Source organism: Athene noctua, chromosome 11 (assembly GCF_965140245.1).
Source record: "Athene noctua chromosome 11, bAthNoc1.hap1.1, whole genome shotgun sequence".
Taxonomy (NCBI): Eukaryota; Metazoa; Chordata; class Aves; order Strigiformes; family Strigidae; genus Athene; species Athene noctua.
This window is the reverse complement of record NC_134047.1, coordinates 10,026,489-10,044,369: the sequence shown is the minus strand read 5'-3', so window position 1 is coordinate 10,044,369 and position 17,881 is coordinate 10,026,489. Positions and strand designations below refer to the sequence as shown.

Genomic DNA, 17,881 nt, shown 5'->3' with positions numbered 1-17,881 from the left:
GAAGTTTGGAGGGGTTTTGCTGAGACTGTCATGTCTAAGGTCTTGTCAGTAGAATTTGGTGTAACTAAGGAAACTGTCCAGAATTAAAATCCTTATTTCACCATCTTATTTTTTAAAACATGCATTAAAAATTGGGCATTTCAAAAATAGGCTTCTCATAAAATTAGTGTCTTGAAAAAGCCATGATCAAACAAAGTAACTTGCTCTGCTTACTGTAATTTGTGGCATTTTGAATAAATCAGATATTCCTGATATTTGATTGAATGTGAATGAGTAACTGGGGACATCCAGCAGTTACTCAGACTTTCCAGATGGGTTTCAGGGTTTGTGACTATAGACTTTCCCACGATGCTCTTGCATTTCATGCTCTTCCCACACGGTCTCCTTCTGTTATGCTAAGAGAATGGTGCACACACCCTGTAAGTTCAAAGACTGAGTTCTAGTTCAGTTGAAACACTAGTTTGGTTGAAAGTCAGATTTGTCTTTGAATGTTACTTGACATAAGTATTTGGGAGGGATGGTGGAGACAGGGGAACTGGCCACCCTGGTTTTCCTAGCAAAGCTCTACGTTGTCATAACTCTTACTAGTATGGATAGTAAACCCCATGGGTTTTGGTCAACTTTTTCATCTTTTTATATAATACTCCTAAAGGCAGCGTCTTCAAAATGATTCCTACAAATTGTTTAGAATGGAATTTGCTTTCATTTGAGACTTGTGGTGACTTGTTGATTTCTTAAGCACTGCAAAGACATGCTGGTTAAGGACTAATGCTGAAGAATACAAGACAGGACTGTGTGCTCACACAGCAGAGGGGTGTAGATGAATTGTGTATCAGACAGAGCACTTGTGTTTTAAAGAAAGGTTCCCACTGCACATACTGGTCAGTGCTTCTATGTGCTAAATATCAGAAGGATGTTAATGGAGCTTGTTCCTCACTTCCTAAGACACTGGAAATTGAGGTGCAGCAGTGGTACATTAGATGTCTTGCCCAGTAGAAGTAAACTTAAAGGCTTTGTTTGACTCAAGGAGCTAATTTTTGGTGAAATCTACTGTTTTTAATAGAAATTATCAGGGATTAAGGGAGGTCAAAGGAAAAAGAACTGTCTCTTATGCTTATCAGCTGTAAACTCTGCAGCTTTGTGTGGGAGGGTACTGTGGGAAAGGAGTCTCAATTAAAGTTTTCAGTCTGTCAGCACCTCCTCCATTTAGGTGTTTTCTGACACTTCCTTTTAAGACTGTATAAAGAAAAAATAGCACGAACTGGGTGTGGGGGACCAGGCTCCAAAAGCCCTCGTTATCTCTGTTCACTTTAACACAAAGATGTTGAAGCTTTTGAAATGGAATTTACCAAGACCGGAGTAATGAGAAAATTAAAATGCTCTTATAAACTGTAGCAGAATTTTCTGGTATTTTTAAATAGTACCAACAGATACCTGTTTCTTAAAATAATTCCTGTTGACAGCAGGAAGAGAGAAGTTGTGTCCTTTAGACCTGTACAGTTGAGATGGTAAAAAAGATCTTGGAAGAAGAAATAGCATATCCACCTCTGGTGGGACATAAGCAGCCATACAAAATGCTGAAGAATGTCTGAAGATGCCTAAGCCTAATACACTTCAGATTCTGAGATAGTCCAAAAATCTTATGGGCCCCAGCACTCTGTACTGTATCATAACTCCTATCATTTATGTATTTGTGAGCATGTGATCGGGGTGGGGCAGGGGTGGGTATAGAGGAAAGTTGATGTGTCTTGAATTTAATCATTTATGAATGACTGCAGTTTTACTACTCATTTGATGCATTCTACGAGGCAATATATATTTACATGAAAAAAAAACCCAGTTTTTTTTTTAACATGATTTTAAAATATAATGTTAGGGATGAAAGCCCTCCAGGTTTGTCTCTTCCCTTTCAATGGTTGATGCACTTTTCAAATTCTGTCACTTCTTGAGGCACTTTTCAAATTCTGCCATTTTCACCTGTACTTTGTAGTGATACATACATTCCATACAACTGATAACACTCAACTCTTAAAGCACGGATATTTGGGGGGTGGGAAATGGTGTGATATGCTTGTGTTTTAAATAATATGTGGGCTACAAAGTCTGTCAGCTCACATGCTTAAATTTAGGTTTGCTGTTGAAATGCAATGGTATAATCTCTTAGTGCAGATTATCTCTAATAAAGGGTCAGTAGTTAGGCAAGTGATCTCTCAGGCTGGAAAAGTACAGTTTGTAACTCCCACAAGAACTTGAGGAGCTTGTACAGATGTTAAGGAGTTCTCTGATGAGCCTGAGCACAGCTCTTGGGAACTTCCCCATCTGTCATAAGCTGCAACACTGGCTTCATTGGAAAGGACTTTTGTAATAATGATGATTACTAACTATTGTGTAAGTCAGCATATGAAATCAGGTATATCAGGCATTTACCAGCAAGGAAATGTGACTTTGTTGAAGTGAATAATGTTAGCCTTTTTATTTTCACTGAATTTTTCAGTTGAGTAAGTTTTCTTTGGTTTTGATTTGATAGGAGAAAAGTAAAGCTCTTGGGTTTTTTGAACACCACAACTTTTTGATACTTCTAGTTCAAGTAAGTTTAATGACTTATATTTCTATAATACCACAAACTGAAATAGGTCCCAAGCTACCTGTAGCATGCAATTAATTTGCCACTTCAGATACCAGCCTAATAGCCAGTAATATTTTCAGTGTTTTATTCATAAACAAAAGCCAGATTAGAAATACATTCACACTGGTACACTCAAACTATTTCTCAGTTTAGAAGACTAGTTATTTTTTCTCTAGGAGAAAAGTTGCTAAAATGAGTGATTTAGGATAAAAATATATTTAGTATGTAATAAAAAGTTTAAGTAATTAATTTTCTTCAAATATCAGTTTATATCTCATTCAACTGAAGTCTCAATGTAAAGCCAAAAATGAATAAAGCCAAAATACAATCTGACTCTACCGTTTGAAAATTGAAAGAGATTTGAATGTCTGTATTTAAAAAAAAAAAAAAGTATTTCTGTGTGCATATGTATATTTTTAACAGGTTTGGTTCTTACGAAAGACAAAGAGTTGCTTCTCTTAAGTCTAGGCACTTCCAGATGCTATTGTTAAAGCCCCACAGAGAGCATGTTGGTTTTGACATGAAGAAAAAGTCCTTGGTATAAATGTGAAAATGAAGAAGGGAAAAGGGAAATGTAATTTTAAAATAACTGAAAGGTCATTGCAGCCTCAGTCCTCTAACAGGGCATTGCTGCTCTTCACCAGAAATGTTTTTACATGTTCTGTCAAGAAATTGATGCTGATTTTGTTTCTGTTCCCAGAAGCTTCTACGCAATTTGCAAGCTGGTTAGATGGCCCTTTCTCATCTGTGCTGAGGATGCATTCTGCAGTTTGCTCACTTAGCTACAGAGAGGCTTTTTTCCTTTGACCTAGACTGCTAATCCCTCATTGCAAAGAGCAGCAGCTGTGCTTTGTCTGTGGAGGTCTCTGCACTGCATGCAGCCTCATTCGTTAGAGCAACCCCCTCTTTGTGTGTTCTGGTTTTTCAATTACTGAATTACTGAAAGGGTGACTTTCTGTTTTCTTGCTCAGAAAACCCTCTTCAGGTTTGTGGAAGTCTACAATGCATGACATTATTATCCCCCCCCCCCCACTCCCCGCCCCCCAAAAAAAGGTAGGTTTCCAAGAACTGTTAAGTGCAATTTCACAAAACTGTGTGTTTGACTACAGTGTTCCTGACATTCAGAAGGTGAAATGTTTGAGTTGCTTTTTAGAAAGGTGATGAAACCTATTTCTGTTTAAATATTAAACACTTTTGATAGATGTGTTGAATTGAAGCTCTAATGGATATAATTACAAATCAATTTTTTGTGTGTGTCCATGTTGCATCATTTAACACTGAATAATCAGGCTTCAGTTGTTCTTGATCTAATTCCCTTAGTTAAACATATGTTGCAATGTAAGATGTTAGTTATAGTTGAAAGCTAAATTAACACAAGAACAGAACAGATAGTCACTTGCTGGTTTAGGCTTTACTGCAGTGAATAGCAAAACTCCTACTGCCTTCAAAGGGAGAAGAATTTGGCCTTAGTTTCTCTAAGAAGATACGATATAAAATATTTAATTAGTAAGCACAGATTTCACAGTTCAGTTGATCTCGTAGTCAAACATTCATGTTTATACTTTCATGTTTTGTAATAATCTTTATTCTGTAGATGAGCAGAATTTTCAGATACATGTAATGCTATTGAGTTAAATGCATTCCTTGAACACTTAAGATACAGTTTTTGAGGCTGTAGACAGATACAGCCTAACCTGAACCTTTTGCCTCTTCTTCATGTCAGAACTTCTTTTCATTCATCTTCAGCTGTTTGTATTTGCTACTCCAAACCTGTTTTAGAGTGGGAGACATAGACAAAGTGACAGCTGGCACTTGGAAATAAATGTACTGTTTAGCTGAGCTTGCAAAGGTTCTGTTGCTTGGGCATCTTGACCTTAGATATAGTGATTTGTGAATGCCCTGTCCAGTCACTTTTGTATGCTGAGTAAGTTGCAGGTGGCATTGAATGTGAAACCTTAAGTAGATGGAATTGTGACAGAAAACTAGAAGCAAAAATGGCATGAAATGATGACCTGCTCTCAGTGGCAGAGTTGCTAAAAGGAAAATAAGAAGGTGGCTTACAGACAAAGCTTCTAGCTGTATAGAATGTGTTTATATATCTAAAACATACTGGGGTTTTAATTGGTGACTTGTAGAGGTATTGAACAATCATAATTTAACCTGCTAATGAGATGCCTTTATGAAGTAAAAACCTACACATGCACGAAATTAACAAAAATAATGTTGAGAAACCTCGTTTGTTGCCTTAAATAAGGAATTAAGTTTTGTCCTGATGCAGCAGTTATAAGATGATAGCAGGATTAAGTGTCTAGAAACTAAAATTCTCATGAAATAAGAAGTCACTAGTTCTTACTCTGAGGTCTTGTTACATATGATATGCCACAAAGGATTCATCTTGTGCCTGTTTTTTTTTACTATATTTATAAAAACACTGAGAATTAGTAAGATGCCATGAGCTCATATACCAACCTTTACACTGACAGCACTCAGATTTGCATCACTTCGCAGATGTACTTGCAGTATGTGTAAGAGATTTCACTTGGATAAAAAGCAGCTGGTTTAAACATAATCCCAGTTTGAGTTGTGATATCAATGAAACACATATTTTAGGAAACAAGCTTGGATATTATTCAGTGCCCTGTATTAGGAGTGGTTATTTTCTGGTCTGTAGGACAGCATGGAGCTTGGGTTATTCTCAAATTTACACACTTGTTCAAGAATTTCAGGACTGGATTCTGTTACCTTTCATTTCATTTATCAGACTATAGTCATCAGTACCTTCATATTTCAGAATATTTTATTGTCAATCTTCTTCTATGAAACACTTAATGCAACACCTCAAGTAAGTGAATATGATCCTTTTCCTTCTCAATTCAGTTACTGCATATTCTACCATGCCTTTTGTTTTCCTTATTGTTAACCTGATTATATCTATATAATTTGTCCATCATTGTGGTTTCAAAGTCCTGATCATAAAACAGAGTTTCTGCATTTGTGACAAACAGTATCAAAATTGACCTTAATTGTAAAATTCCATCCCCAGCATTTACTGTCTTGGTTTTAAAGTGAATCATATTGACAACTAATAAAAAATTCAACTGCATCGTATTTTTATATAAAAATACAGTTTATAGTATTTCCGGTGACAAAAGCTATACTGACAAAGTGAAGTACTCTTTCATTCCGGACTTTCAACAGTATAATAAAAATAAACCCTTTTTTCAAGCTGCAGGAAGTTGAACATGTAAATTATATTCATCTATTTATATATCATTGCACTGCTGAGACATTTAGGAACATACTTTTCCATATGTGCTTCAGATGAGGCTTTTTAAAGTTCATAAAGAATTAAAAATATTTCATGTTAACTTGTACTTTTTAAAGTTATGACTTGAATGCATTTTTAGAGGGGAGTAATATTTTGTGAATTGATTAAATGAGGGTTGAATTCAGCAGTAAGGTTTTGGTCTTGACTTCAGTATCTGTTTTGGAATAAAATGGTGATCTTAGGTCAATATTGAGAGACTTGCTGGAGATGTAAAGAATTCTAGAGACTTCTTTATGCACCTAGGGATTTGAGTGGTTAGTGTTGCTCAAGCTGTACAGTTCCAAATGTAATTGAGCAGTTAATTTTTGTTAATTATCTAAACTTTGCCATCTGCTGGAGAGCCCTTTAGTGACATTATAATTTAGTCCAGTTGGAGTTCTATTAGAGTTTTCTGACTAGTCTGTTGTGTTTGCAAAACAAAAACCTACACACCAAACCCTGGTCAGTTTTGTTATTTAATTTTTAAGTAAGCATCTGGAATGACTGTGACAAGCTTACTGTGTTATATTGTGAGATTGTTTTAAGTGCTGTGGATTTGCTTTTTCTGTATCAAACCAGGACATTTCCATGGCCATTGACACCTTCCAGCTTCCTGAATGTTTTCATCAGTATGACAGAAAAATTGTGACGCCTTTTTGAATTCCATTGTCCTCATTTATCCCAGCGTAGTGATAGGTGTGGGGAGAGGTGAGGGACAATACGGGAAAAGGCAGAAAAGCTGCCACCTACAAAGAAACTACTGCATACAGCTGCTTTACCTTATGTTCCCCTGTAGTCAGAAAATACTGTTCAAGGTCCATGCTGAGCAATTCGGAGTCCAGACAACTACTTTGCATGGATACTCTGAGCTGACTTTGTTCAGTTCTAGAATTATGGAGTGTATGGAACGTAGAAGTACAGCTTTTTTTGGTACACCTGGGCAAGTGCACAGTAATTGCACAGTTTGCATTGTAATTTTCTGTAAGCTGTACCTCTCGTTTACTGACCTGTTATGTGAAGCCTTTGGATTTACCATACCTTTGTGCAGGTATATCTCTGAACTGGGACTGAAGCTCTGCTACATCTTAGAGCTAGCTTAATTTTTTTTTTTTTCAGTGTAATAGGACATATTGTATAATAATGCAAAATGATCCCCAAATGCCATGAAAGATTAAAACAGTATGAGAAAAATGCAGAGTCTTTTAACTAGTTTGCTCTTTTTTTCTTCAATATGAAAAAAAGTACGTAAAGTAAGTACTCTAAAACCACAGAAGTGATATAGTGTGAGATTTCTGACTTCAGGAAACAGTAAGGAAGTTGGAGCCATAGAAACTTGACTCTTACTAATGTAATCAGGAAACTACAGTATTACTTTGTGGAATTTTTTTTGGTTTTTTTTTTTATTTTTTAGTTCTAACTGCATTATATTTTCTCATGGGAGCAGATTGCAGGAGCTGCAACTTTTGTGGTTACACTTTTTCACTTGAAGGCCATAGCAACAGGTACACAAAATTCTCCTAAACTTTAAGGATCTATCCATATATTACATTTCCTTGATACATTATAGCAGTAAGATAATAAATTAATTTCAGGCATTTTTCCACACAGTGTAACATGATTGTGGCATAATGATGAACTGGGTTTATTTGGAAGAATCCAGAGTGCGATGGATTATTTTTCTGGGTAACTGTCAGAGCAGTGGAAAAAACATATTTATTCTTTTTCCTGCTAAAAAGCTCTGTTTAAATTTATGGAAGCCTCAGCTTTTACAGCTTCCATGGTTATAAGCTTTCTTTTCTTAAGAGAAATTTTGTAATGGTGTGTAAGTGAGGAGTTTCATCATTTTCATCTGGTATGTACCAACAGACCCAGCTAGTAGTTAAACCCCTAGGAGTTTCAGGCAGAGGTTATTATGCAGGTGCACATCAGTTCCATGTCTTAGCAGATACTCACACTGACTGCAGATTCACTCTGAAGCGTCCCAGACCATGTTAGTCATTCTGTATGTGCTGTGGAGTTGGATCTGTGCATGTACCATGAGTCGAGAGAGCCAAAGTAAGAAGTCAAGGCTAAAATAAGGATTTGTTTGGAAATTTTATGTATCCCTAGCAATAATCTATAAATACCTCTTTTGTTGATTTAAGCAACTGGTGAACTTGGTTGGGGAAGAACAACAAGGTCCCAGAACCTTATCAGCAATACCAGTATGGTTTGCTTTTTAATTGTGTGCATGGGTGGCACAATACACACACACAAAAATATTGTTAAGAATATAATTGAAGCCATTAAATAATTTTCCACTTGTGACTGCAGTCAATATCAAACTCAGTATGTAAAGAAGTGTTTTAAGATTTCTGTAACCCTTTGCCTACATGCTGTGATGCTTTAGTGACTGTTGTATTGCCTGCTATCTAATGGAACTGCTTCTGCACAAATGCAGAATCAGTTGGTTCACATAGCATGAGGAACAGGTGGTAAAAAATACTACATATACAACTGAAATAAGCAATGATGGGGAAACACTTGAATGCAGTATACTGTATTTGTCTCTGTTCAGTTTTCAGGAGTACTCCAAACAAAATACCCAAATTACTTTTTTTTTTTTTCCCCTCATGTATTTGACAAATATTTAATATTTTTATAAATGCATCTTTCAAGAATTTCCAGTTCAATGATGAAGTGTTGACAAAAATCTCTAATTTACAGCCATAAATACATACCATTTTTAGTACAGCTTTTGCTAACTTTACCTGTGTTACAATATCTTCTTTTTTTTTTTCAGCTTTCTTATTGAAAGTAGTCCCATTAAGTGGGGATTGTTAAGGTTTTGCTAGGTTCTGTCATCACCAGTAACAGCCACTTCTGTTTTGTTCCACATCATAAACCATTTTGAGGTGGCTTGCACAGCACTAGTATTAACACACACCACAGCCTGGCATCTCTGTCATGGAATACAGAAATGGTGGTATCCTGTGTGGGAAGATGGGAGTTACCCCTGCCTTGTTGTGCAGGCAGCTGCAGCGTTGATTCAGAACCTTGCCATTTTTTCTCTTTTTTTAGCATGTCTTAGATTTAGATGAATAATTTTACCAACCAAGAAGTTTAGGTGTCTTGACTTTAGCAAAATCAGTAAAGATAAAGTTTTTAGATCTTTTGACATCTGAATTTTTTAAAAAAAGCTTTGAAATGCAGTTATTCTTGTCCCTGTTGTCACTGTTACCTGACTGGGAGAAGAGCTTAGGAAACTACTGAAGTTGGCAAGTAATGGTTTCTCTCTCTCTAGTAGATGGTAGTTCTTTTGCACAGTCTTTTCTTCCTTGTTACTCAGCAATTTGAAACTACTAATAAAAACTTGGTATATTGGTTTGAACTGAAGGATTTTGTGAACAAACCTAAGTATTCTCTTAGGAAAATGTTTGAAATGGAACACTGTATACTTTTTCTTATCTCTTTTCATTTCTGGGTCTACTCTTAATAGATATTATGTATTAATCGCTATATTATATTGTCTTCTCTAGCATTATTATGCTATCTGCAAGAAGTCTGACAGTATCCAATCCTGCGTAGTTGTTAAAAAAGCACTGAATGACTCTTGGTAAATTCAAACCAACCAGATGTGTTTGCTGGCTTAGTGTATTGTGTCCTGTAACTGCAGCCTTGCTGATATTAACCAATTAACAATTCCACACTGCTAACCATTTCCACACTTACTAGAGTTAAGGCATTTTGGAGGACATGTAGACAGCTTATTTTAGGTGCCTCTGGAATAGGCTTAATTGTCTTATGTATCAATAAGTGGAGGTTGCCTTTTCTGATGAGCCTTTCTAAACAATTTATGTACATGCTCTGAGTTGTCTTTTAGAGAAATGGTATTCTTTTCAAAGCTAAAATAACTGTCTAAAATAGTGTATCCAGAATATTCCTTCTTCCTATTAAACTACGAGTCTGAATCCAGACAGAATGGGAGAGAGACTTTCTGGCATACTTCAGTTTTGTGGATTTAAAAAAAAAAAAAAAAAAAATTGAAGAGCCATAATACCAGATCAGTATTTTATTTCTTCCACCTGAAACGCTGTTGCCATTACCTGCTGCACTGTGATAATAAAATAGGCTAAGAACTTCTGAGAAGTATTTCTGTGCCAAATGTCAACAACTGTATATTTCTTTTTTTACCCTGTGACTGCCACTTAGCAACATAATGTGCAGGAAGTATAAATGTTGTTCTTTCCCTTTCTGTCTCCCAAATGCAAGGGAGGGTTCAGGAAAACCACGTCACTCACAGTTGTTTTGTTTCCTGGAAATTTTTCCAGTCTGACCAAAAAAAAAAAAAAAAACAAAACCAAAACAAAAAAAGACAATATAAATAAATTCTTTTTCCTTGCATTCATGTGATTTTGATGATGCATGTAAATCATTCCGTGAAATCTCCATTTAAGTTGGCAAAACTCTGCTGGTCGTAAATAAGAGTTGTTAGAAGGCTGTCATGTGGGTTGTGTTAGGATGTCTGATCTCTTATGCTGGAAGCTAGGAGAATTTTATTCATAATTTCACTTTCTGAAAAAAGAGCACACTCTGGCCTGTTTTCCTGGCTTAAAAATTTATTGCAGATCGTGACTTGGAAGCTGCTGTTTTTTCTGGTCTCTGCCAAACTGAGTTACGATAGCTGATTTTCATTAGGAAAATACTGGTGATCTGCCTAAGTGTTCCTTAATTTCTTCCTATTGAAGTTAGTGAATGAAAAAGTTAAATTCTTAGCTAACTTCCCTGTAGTACCCAGTACCTAACAATAGAAAAAACAAATATTGCCATTTTTTCCTGAAATCCTGGCACCAAGTATCTCTTGTTGCTGTCATCTCTTTGCTGTTACCTAAAATCCAGTGAGTTTGCCACTCATTAATTTCAGGATGTTTTGAATTAGTTGAAGAACAGTATCTAGGCCCTTTGGGCTCAGTTTATTGACATAGGGACATTTCTTTGTTAAATGCATTTTCTAAGGGAATTCTGCTAAGCACACTGAGTGAAAGAATCAAGAATCTCAGGGTTATACTTACTGAACTAAATGAAAAGGGGTTTTCAGAGCAGATAGAATGTAAATCCTTTGCCTACCATCTAAAAGTAGTGCCAATGTACTGTTTATCAGAAGAGAGTAATATTTTGTTAAATTATCTTTAGCCTATTTTTAATAACTCAGTGATGATATTTGAAGAATTGTTTAGATACTAAAAAATTATGTTTTCGTTTAGCTGTGTTTAATATCAGAATCTGATTAAGAGAAAACTGACTAGCAGACAGGACGGAAAAAATAATGGTAATATTTTAATTGGATTAATTTGATTAAATTTATCAGTTCTATTTTGATTAATCCTCTGGGAGCTATGTTTCTACATGGTAGGCTGAGCAGATTGTAAAAGAGAGGCTGTCATAAAAAGTAGATTTTTAGGAGTTGGGAATCTTGGATTCTATTCTTGATTCTGTCACTGACTCACTGTGCAAGCCTCCTAAATTGCATGAGTCACTTAATGTCTCTGCCTCATTTACACTTCCTATAAAAGTGAGTATTACTTATATCATGCCCAGTGTTTGACAGTTCCCTTTGCAACTCCTTCCCCTGTGTCATGTATAAGCCCTCAAAGTAATTTCCAGTAATGTACAAAATTTTATCTGATTTTGCCTAAACTGTCTATCCAGTTTGGGTCTGTAGATGTGACTGTCCCCAAAAAAGGGGTTCAGTGAGAAATTTCATTGTTGATAGTTATCGTTAAATAACAAACAATAAAATATTAAGAGTTTAATTCATTTAATAACTTCATTCATCTACACCTAAATCCTTCTTTACTATTTTTGATGCTTATATACTGTCAAACTTATTTAAAGAATCCTTTAAATTCAATCACAAAGATTTTCAGGAACTTCTAAACTGAGTAATGTATCTCCATTACTATTTCTTATTTCCCCAACTTGTGTCCTAGTGTTTGTTACCCATCTGCTGCATCACATTTAAGAACCATAGGTTCTTAAAGACTGAATCTGACTGTTTTTTTAAAAAAGCCTACAGAAATTACAGATGGACAGCACAGTGATGCATTTCATTTTGGGTTGCCTGCTTGTACTATTATTTCTGATGATTCCAAGAGCTTCTCTGGTGGTATTTTACAGAAATCTTAAGGAATATAAACCTTAATTTTATTTTTTGCTAAACTTCATGCTGTTTAACATGGTAACTCAAAATACTTTGAACACAATTTCCTTTCAATATTTTCAGTGTCTTTGGAGTGTTTGCAAGCTTTTCTATATATCAAATACAAGAAGTAGTGGTACATGGAAAATTAAATTATTGAAAAACACTTCTGGAGAGTTTATGGCTGAATAAACTTCATTTGAAGAGAAGCTGAGATTTGTGTGGCATGGCTCAGCTGAAGAAAAACTGATAGTCAAGTAACACTTTGTTTTGTTTTTTTCTTGACTGGCAATTACTTGATCTTAGTAGGACTCTCAAGACTGCATAAATGTTTAATTAGAAAGGCTATGTGTGTGTGCATGCATTTTGTATCTAAAAATAGTTTTCTTTGAACAGGATTTAATTTTTACTTCTCCTGCTTCACTTTTAATGCGGAGCAGAATTCCACGTGGAAAAACTAATGTCCTATTGGCCAGCTAGAATTCCCCTTGCTTGGCACTGCTTCTTTTCAACTCTTCGCTACCATGTACTTCCACTTAGTCAGCAGCAATACAAGTAAATTAGTTGTGGTCATTGAGGAATAAAGAACAGATGGTTTAGAAAATGTTTTTAAAATTAGGGGTTTTTTTTCTTTAAAAGTAGTTTTGAACTCTGCCTAATTTTTCCAGCTTATTTTACTAATTATTTCCACTTACCCTTCCTTAATTCTAAGTTTAACAGAAAAATTGTGGAGTTAATATTTTTTTAAACCTGGTATCTAATAATGCAAGATTTTGTTCCGTAAGAATATTTTTGTCTTTCTAAAGGAAGAATTAACAGAAGCATATAGCATTGAATGAGATTGTAAACTCACATTCTGATACTACAAAAATAATACTTCCATCAAATAAACAAAACAGTTTCCTCTGCTAATCAAGAATGCCAACACACAATTATACATTAACAAGTTTTTGAGGAAAACAAGCATATGTTATCTTGTCTCTATCTTATGCTGGCTTTGTATTGGTCACCAAGAGGCACACTAACATGACAAGTGAGGCAAAAGTCTGGATTTACATACATACATCTTTGTAGAGTGTACAAGGTGCATGGTAAGTGCCAACCTGCTGCCTCTAGGAACTGGTATCCTTTCTTCCCAGAACAGGACCAACAAAAGTAAAAGCTCACGCAAACTTTTTTATCCTTGGTAAGTATTGAGATCTGCTGACGTTTCTGAGGGTGATACCAGTCCGTTAACCGTTGAGAGCTTCAATTTTGTACAATGTGGAGAGCCGCCCTTGAGGAACTCTACTGGATACCATCCACTTGTACTGACATTGTAAGAACAGTCAGTAGATGGTGATGTATTCACTGCCCACAGAGATGCAGTTTAAGCTTAAGGAAAATGGCTGAATTCCAGAGGGAAGCATCTCTAATGACATCTCTAATCTCCTGCTAACCAAGCATTAAAAAATAGAAAAATGAAAGCAGTCTGTGAAGAGGTGATATGAAGCTGGTCTGCTCTTGGGTTTTCAAAAAAGATACCTGGAACTTACTTTAGAGTTACAACCATGGTAGTAATAAAAGAATGATTGAGAAGATGGCTGATAACTCTAACTGTAATATACAGCACTTAAAAGGTAAATGTTTCCTAGTTTTAAAGTAGTATGTGACATTTTAAAGTAGTATATTAAGTTTTAAGCTATTTCTTCTAAAAATGGCACCTGATATAATTGCTGGACTATTTAGTTTCATAAATTTTGCATTAGCAGACAGAATATTTCATGCGTAGCTAACCAGTACCAGTAAATGTTTTCTTATTGGCATTGCCCTTCAGTATGTTTTGTTCCAATTGCTGATTGATTGTTAACACAAATTTCTCCAGGTGAATTTTGGTTTTACTTATGTAACAAAAGAGACAAAGTTTTGAAAGATGAAAACAAATCGTAATATGGGGTCTGGAGACAGGGTAAGGAGTAGAATAGCAGCAACATTGACCAGGCACAGTGGTGCCAGATACTGTTACTCAAATCTCTCTGATCTTGTTCTGCCAGACATCTCACTTACCATTAGCAGCATGAGTTCTAATACAGGATATGTGCACAGATGTGTATAATCATGGAGGTGCTGAGCAGTTTTTCAGTAGGCTGTACAGTTAAAATAGCATCTAGCAGTTCTGAAGGAACTAGGTATAGTTGAAATGTCATTTGATAAACAATATTTTAATTATCATGAGGTAGTAACATGAAAGCAAGGTATTTGTGCCAGTGTCATATTATTGAATAATGGAATTAGCCAGCTAAGCTTGCTAGTAAGTCTGCAGTGCGTTGCTCTGCTTTCACTAAAACTGAGCTACTTTGTTTGCTGTATATGGCTGAGGCTTGTGTGCCTTTCTGCTTCCACTGTGTTCACCTGAAGCTTTCACATCTCAGCTTTTTATCAATATTCAGATTTGTCATCTTGTTTCAAATTATTAGCTCAGTGTTTGAGCAGGCTACCTGAGATGTGGCTTATACGTGCATTGAATGATGCTTGTTTCTGTACAACTTAAAAGTATGTTAAATTAAGAATGGTTTCTCATCTAGTAGTGCCAGTGCAGCAGATCTTCAGTGAGTGGGAATTTGCCCGAGACACTTACTGCTAACATTATTGGTATCAGGCTTACACCCATAGTAGACAGCTTTTGCTTCAAAAAGTAGAAATTCCCAAGTGTGTTTTGGCAGCGTTGGGAATTGCAAGTTAGATAAACTTGTAGTATAAAGTTGTACCAAAAAAAAAAAAAAAAAAAAAAAGTTTTTTGAAGGCTTTAAAATTCTTACAGTATGGGAAGTGTTTTGCATGGTAAGACTTGCATAAATTATGAAGAACGGTTTAAACAAGTATTGGCAATATCCGTGCATACAGTTGTTTTCTAAGATAACGGAATTTGTTGTTTGTTAATGCAATAATGCTTGTCTCTGGGTGCTTTTCAGTAGTATATTCAAATAGATTAGTTATATGATAGAGGTACAGCATAACTCAGGGAAATGAGAAATTTGCATAGAAGCAAACTTGTAGTAGCAATGGATTTTAAAAGGATTGTGGGGTTTCAGAACATAATTTTTCAGTTTTTAGTAACAGGTGGGGTAAAACATTAAAAGCGTGTATGCATGCACTTATTAAATAAACCTGTGAAGAGCTTTTAAGTGCAGAGACACCATCTGTGGCTCAAAATACCTAAGCTCTAAACAGCTGGATTCCCAGAGAGTATTCCAGGAAGGTACTCCTAGATATTTACTGTGTTCTTCTGTTCATTCATTTTGCTCACTGCTGTTCATTATTACTAGGCTACATGGACTTCTGGTTTGAGGTCTCCCTGTTTCAGAGTATCCTCCATTTACATATGTAATTTTTTTCCCCCTATGCAGAGGGATATAAAGGCTGAATTAGCTGTTTGTATTTTTGTATGTTGCTATTATGCTGTGGCTATATGTGTTGGTATCTGATGTTGCTCTAAAACACCAGGCAATGGAGGATGATAACTTGGCCTGGCTGCCAGCTGTTACAAAGCTAGCTTTGCAATCCCAACAACAAAATCTTGGAGAATATCATCGCTTGATACATCTTTAGTGAAAGTCATTAGTTAAATATCACAGCCATTACACTTTAAATATCCCCAGTTCTTCACAGAATGTGTAGGCCTGCCTATACTACATAAATGTCAAAAGATTTATTTTGGCTAGTTACTGTCCCAACATCTCTCACATCTATGGCAACTTAACCTGGGGTTGCCTAGAATTACTCCTAAATAATGGGTAGTGTAGACCCACTAACTGTTACTTAATTATATAGTGAATTTGTCTTCATAATGAAAATCTATATATCCGACACACTTTGTATTGTAAAAATAACAAAGCTTGGAAAAAGCTTTCTAGTCTAAATTCCAATACTGTGTTCTTTTTTGTAATTGTAGAATATCTGGGAAAAAAGCTGACCTTCCCCCTGCCCCAGAAAAATAAAGGTTTTATTTTAACTCTTCAGTGTATGGTATTCATTCATGATGGGAAGCTATTTTTGGTTACACATATGATGATTTCCTTCAGATAAACTTTAATTATTTTTTTTTCTTATGCATCCTTATTTGGTTTCCTTTAATAAAGTCATAGTACTCTGTACAAAATGGTGGTACCTGATACAGAGACTTCTAAACACCATGGCCATGTCTGTAATTATATCAGCTAATGGCAACCACTGGCTGCATGCAAAGTAAAATGAATAAGAACAATCTAATTGTTAGATGCAACAATGAGATGTGAAGAACTTCATAGTACTTTAGTAAGTGTCTTAAATTCTCCTTATTCATCAAAAAACTCAGTTGGCACATCATTGTTTTTGTTGGAGATTAGCATGTTTGTATTTGTACATCATATTTCAAACATTAAGAGAATAAAAAATTATGAGATACCATACTCTAACCTTCCCTTTTCCAATTTAACTGGTTCTTAACGAAACTTGTGCAAGTAGGTTTTCACAGATGTTCTTACTCATGGTAGTGCTTGTTGTCTGTTAACTGCTTTGTTTTTCAAAGTGTGCTGGAGTGTGCACAAACAGCTCCTCTCTGTATTGAATTTTATCCCATTAGGTGTATGTCTGTCTGTAGAAAGGCCTCAGGATTCGCTTAGCTGTTTGTAAGCTTCCTGTTACTAATTATTACCTTTGCTTTGCGGAATGTCTTCAAGTTCTGTAGGTTTACAGGTCTGTAGAGCTCTTGGATGTTTTTGCCTTTTTATATTCACCTTTGCCAGTAAGCATGAATATTATTCTTTTTTTGAGAATATTCTGCTTGTTAGTATTTTTTTTCACTGAATAATTAAGTGTATACTGTATTATGTGTTGGATTATTGCAGGCTATAGAATTTCCCCCTCCATGTTTTATAAAATTAATCCTTTTTGAAAGGGATTTACTAAATTGCAAGTAGAAGAGCTATTGCTTTTGTAACTTTTTCCAAAAACTTTCTGCTGCTTCACTAATAATATTGTCACAATAGCAAAATCAGCTCAGGAGGGAATGACTGTCAGAATACCACCTGACTGGCCAGTCAAGAACTGAAAGAAATGTCTAAGGAAAAACTTGGGAATGTTGGTCGGTGTGTAACACTGGCTACTGGATTATCAAACTGGTCATCATTTCATCAGGATTTTTTTTGTCCTTTATACTTTTCAGTTGATTCATTAGATCCTTGAACTTAACTAAAAAATAAACAAAACAATACAAATCCTTTGAAATTCTGTTTTGTCTTCAACAGTGCCCTTAAAGATAGTCGTTTCCCCCCAATGACGAGGGATGAGCTGCCACGGCTTTTCTGCTCAGTGTCTCTACTCACTAACTTTGAAGATGTATGTGACTACATGGACTGGGAGGTAAGGATTTCTGTTATCTTTTAAGAAAATTACTTTGATACCATGAACATCTATAGCAGAAGTCACACCATTTAAATTATCTGGATATATTTAATGTAGTTGTCACTGGTTTGCACGCTATATGCATAATTTTGTGCATAGATTCAAGAGATCTCTTTTGATAAAACTGTCATCACCTTAAAAGTCTGAGCCATGAAAATGGAATAAAGTTGTATTCTTGCCCACCAACTACAGAAACATGGTAGATCAGTCCATTGATTCTGGAAAGAGGATATTCCAGTATGAACATTAGACATCTGATGTATGCTTCTGAAAATAGGTACTGCAAAAAATTACAATCTCAAAATAAGCTGTTTTATTTAGCCTGTGGGAGTGAGCCATTTATCTTTCC

General features: G+C 35.5%; 1 protein-coding gene across 2 annotated transcripts in view; it reads left to right on the top strand.

Annotated features, from left to right (window-relative positions):
• The window catches only part of AMMECR1 (AMMECR nuclear protein 1), a 108,783-nt gene that overhangs the window by 72,038 nt on the left and 18,864 nt on the right, over nt 1–17,881 (top strand). For both annotated transcript variants that reach the window (XM_074915582.1, XM_074915583.1), the window contains one exon: nt 17,376–17,490. In XM_074915582.1, the coding sequence (XP_074771683.1) occupies nt 17,376–17,490 (115 nt within the window). The remainder of the gene's footprint in view (nt 1–17,375; nt 17,491–17,881) is intronic.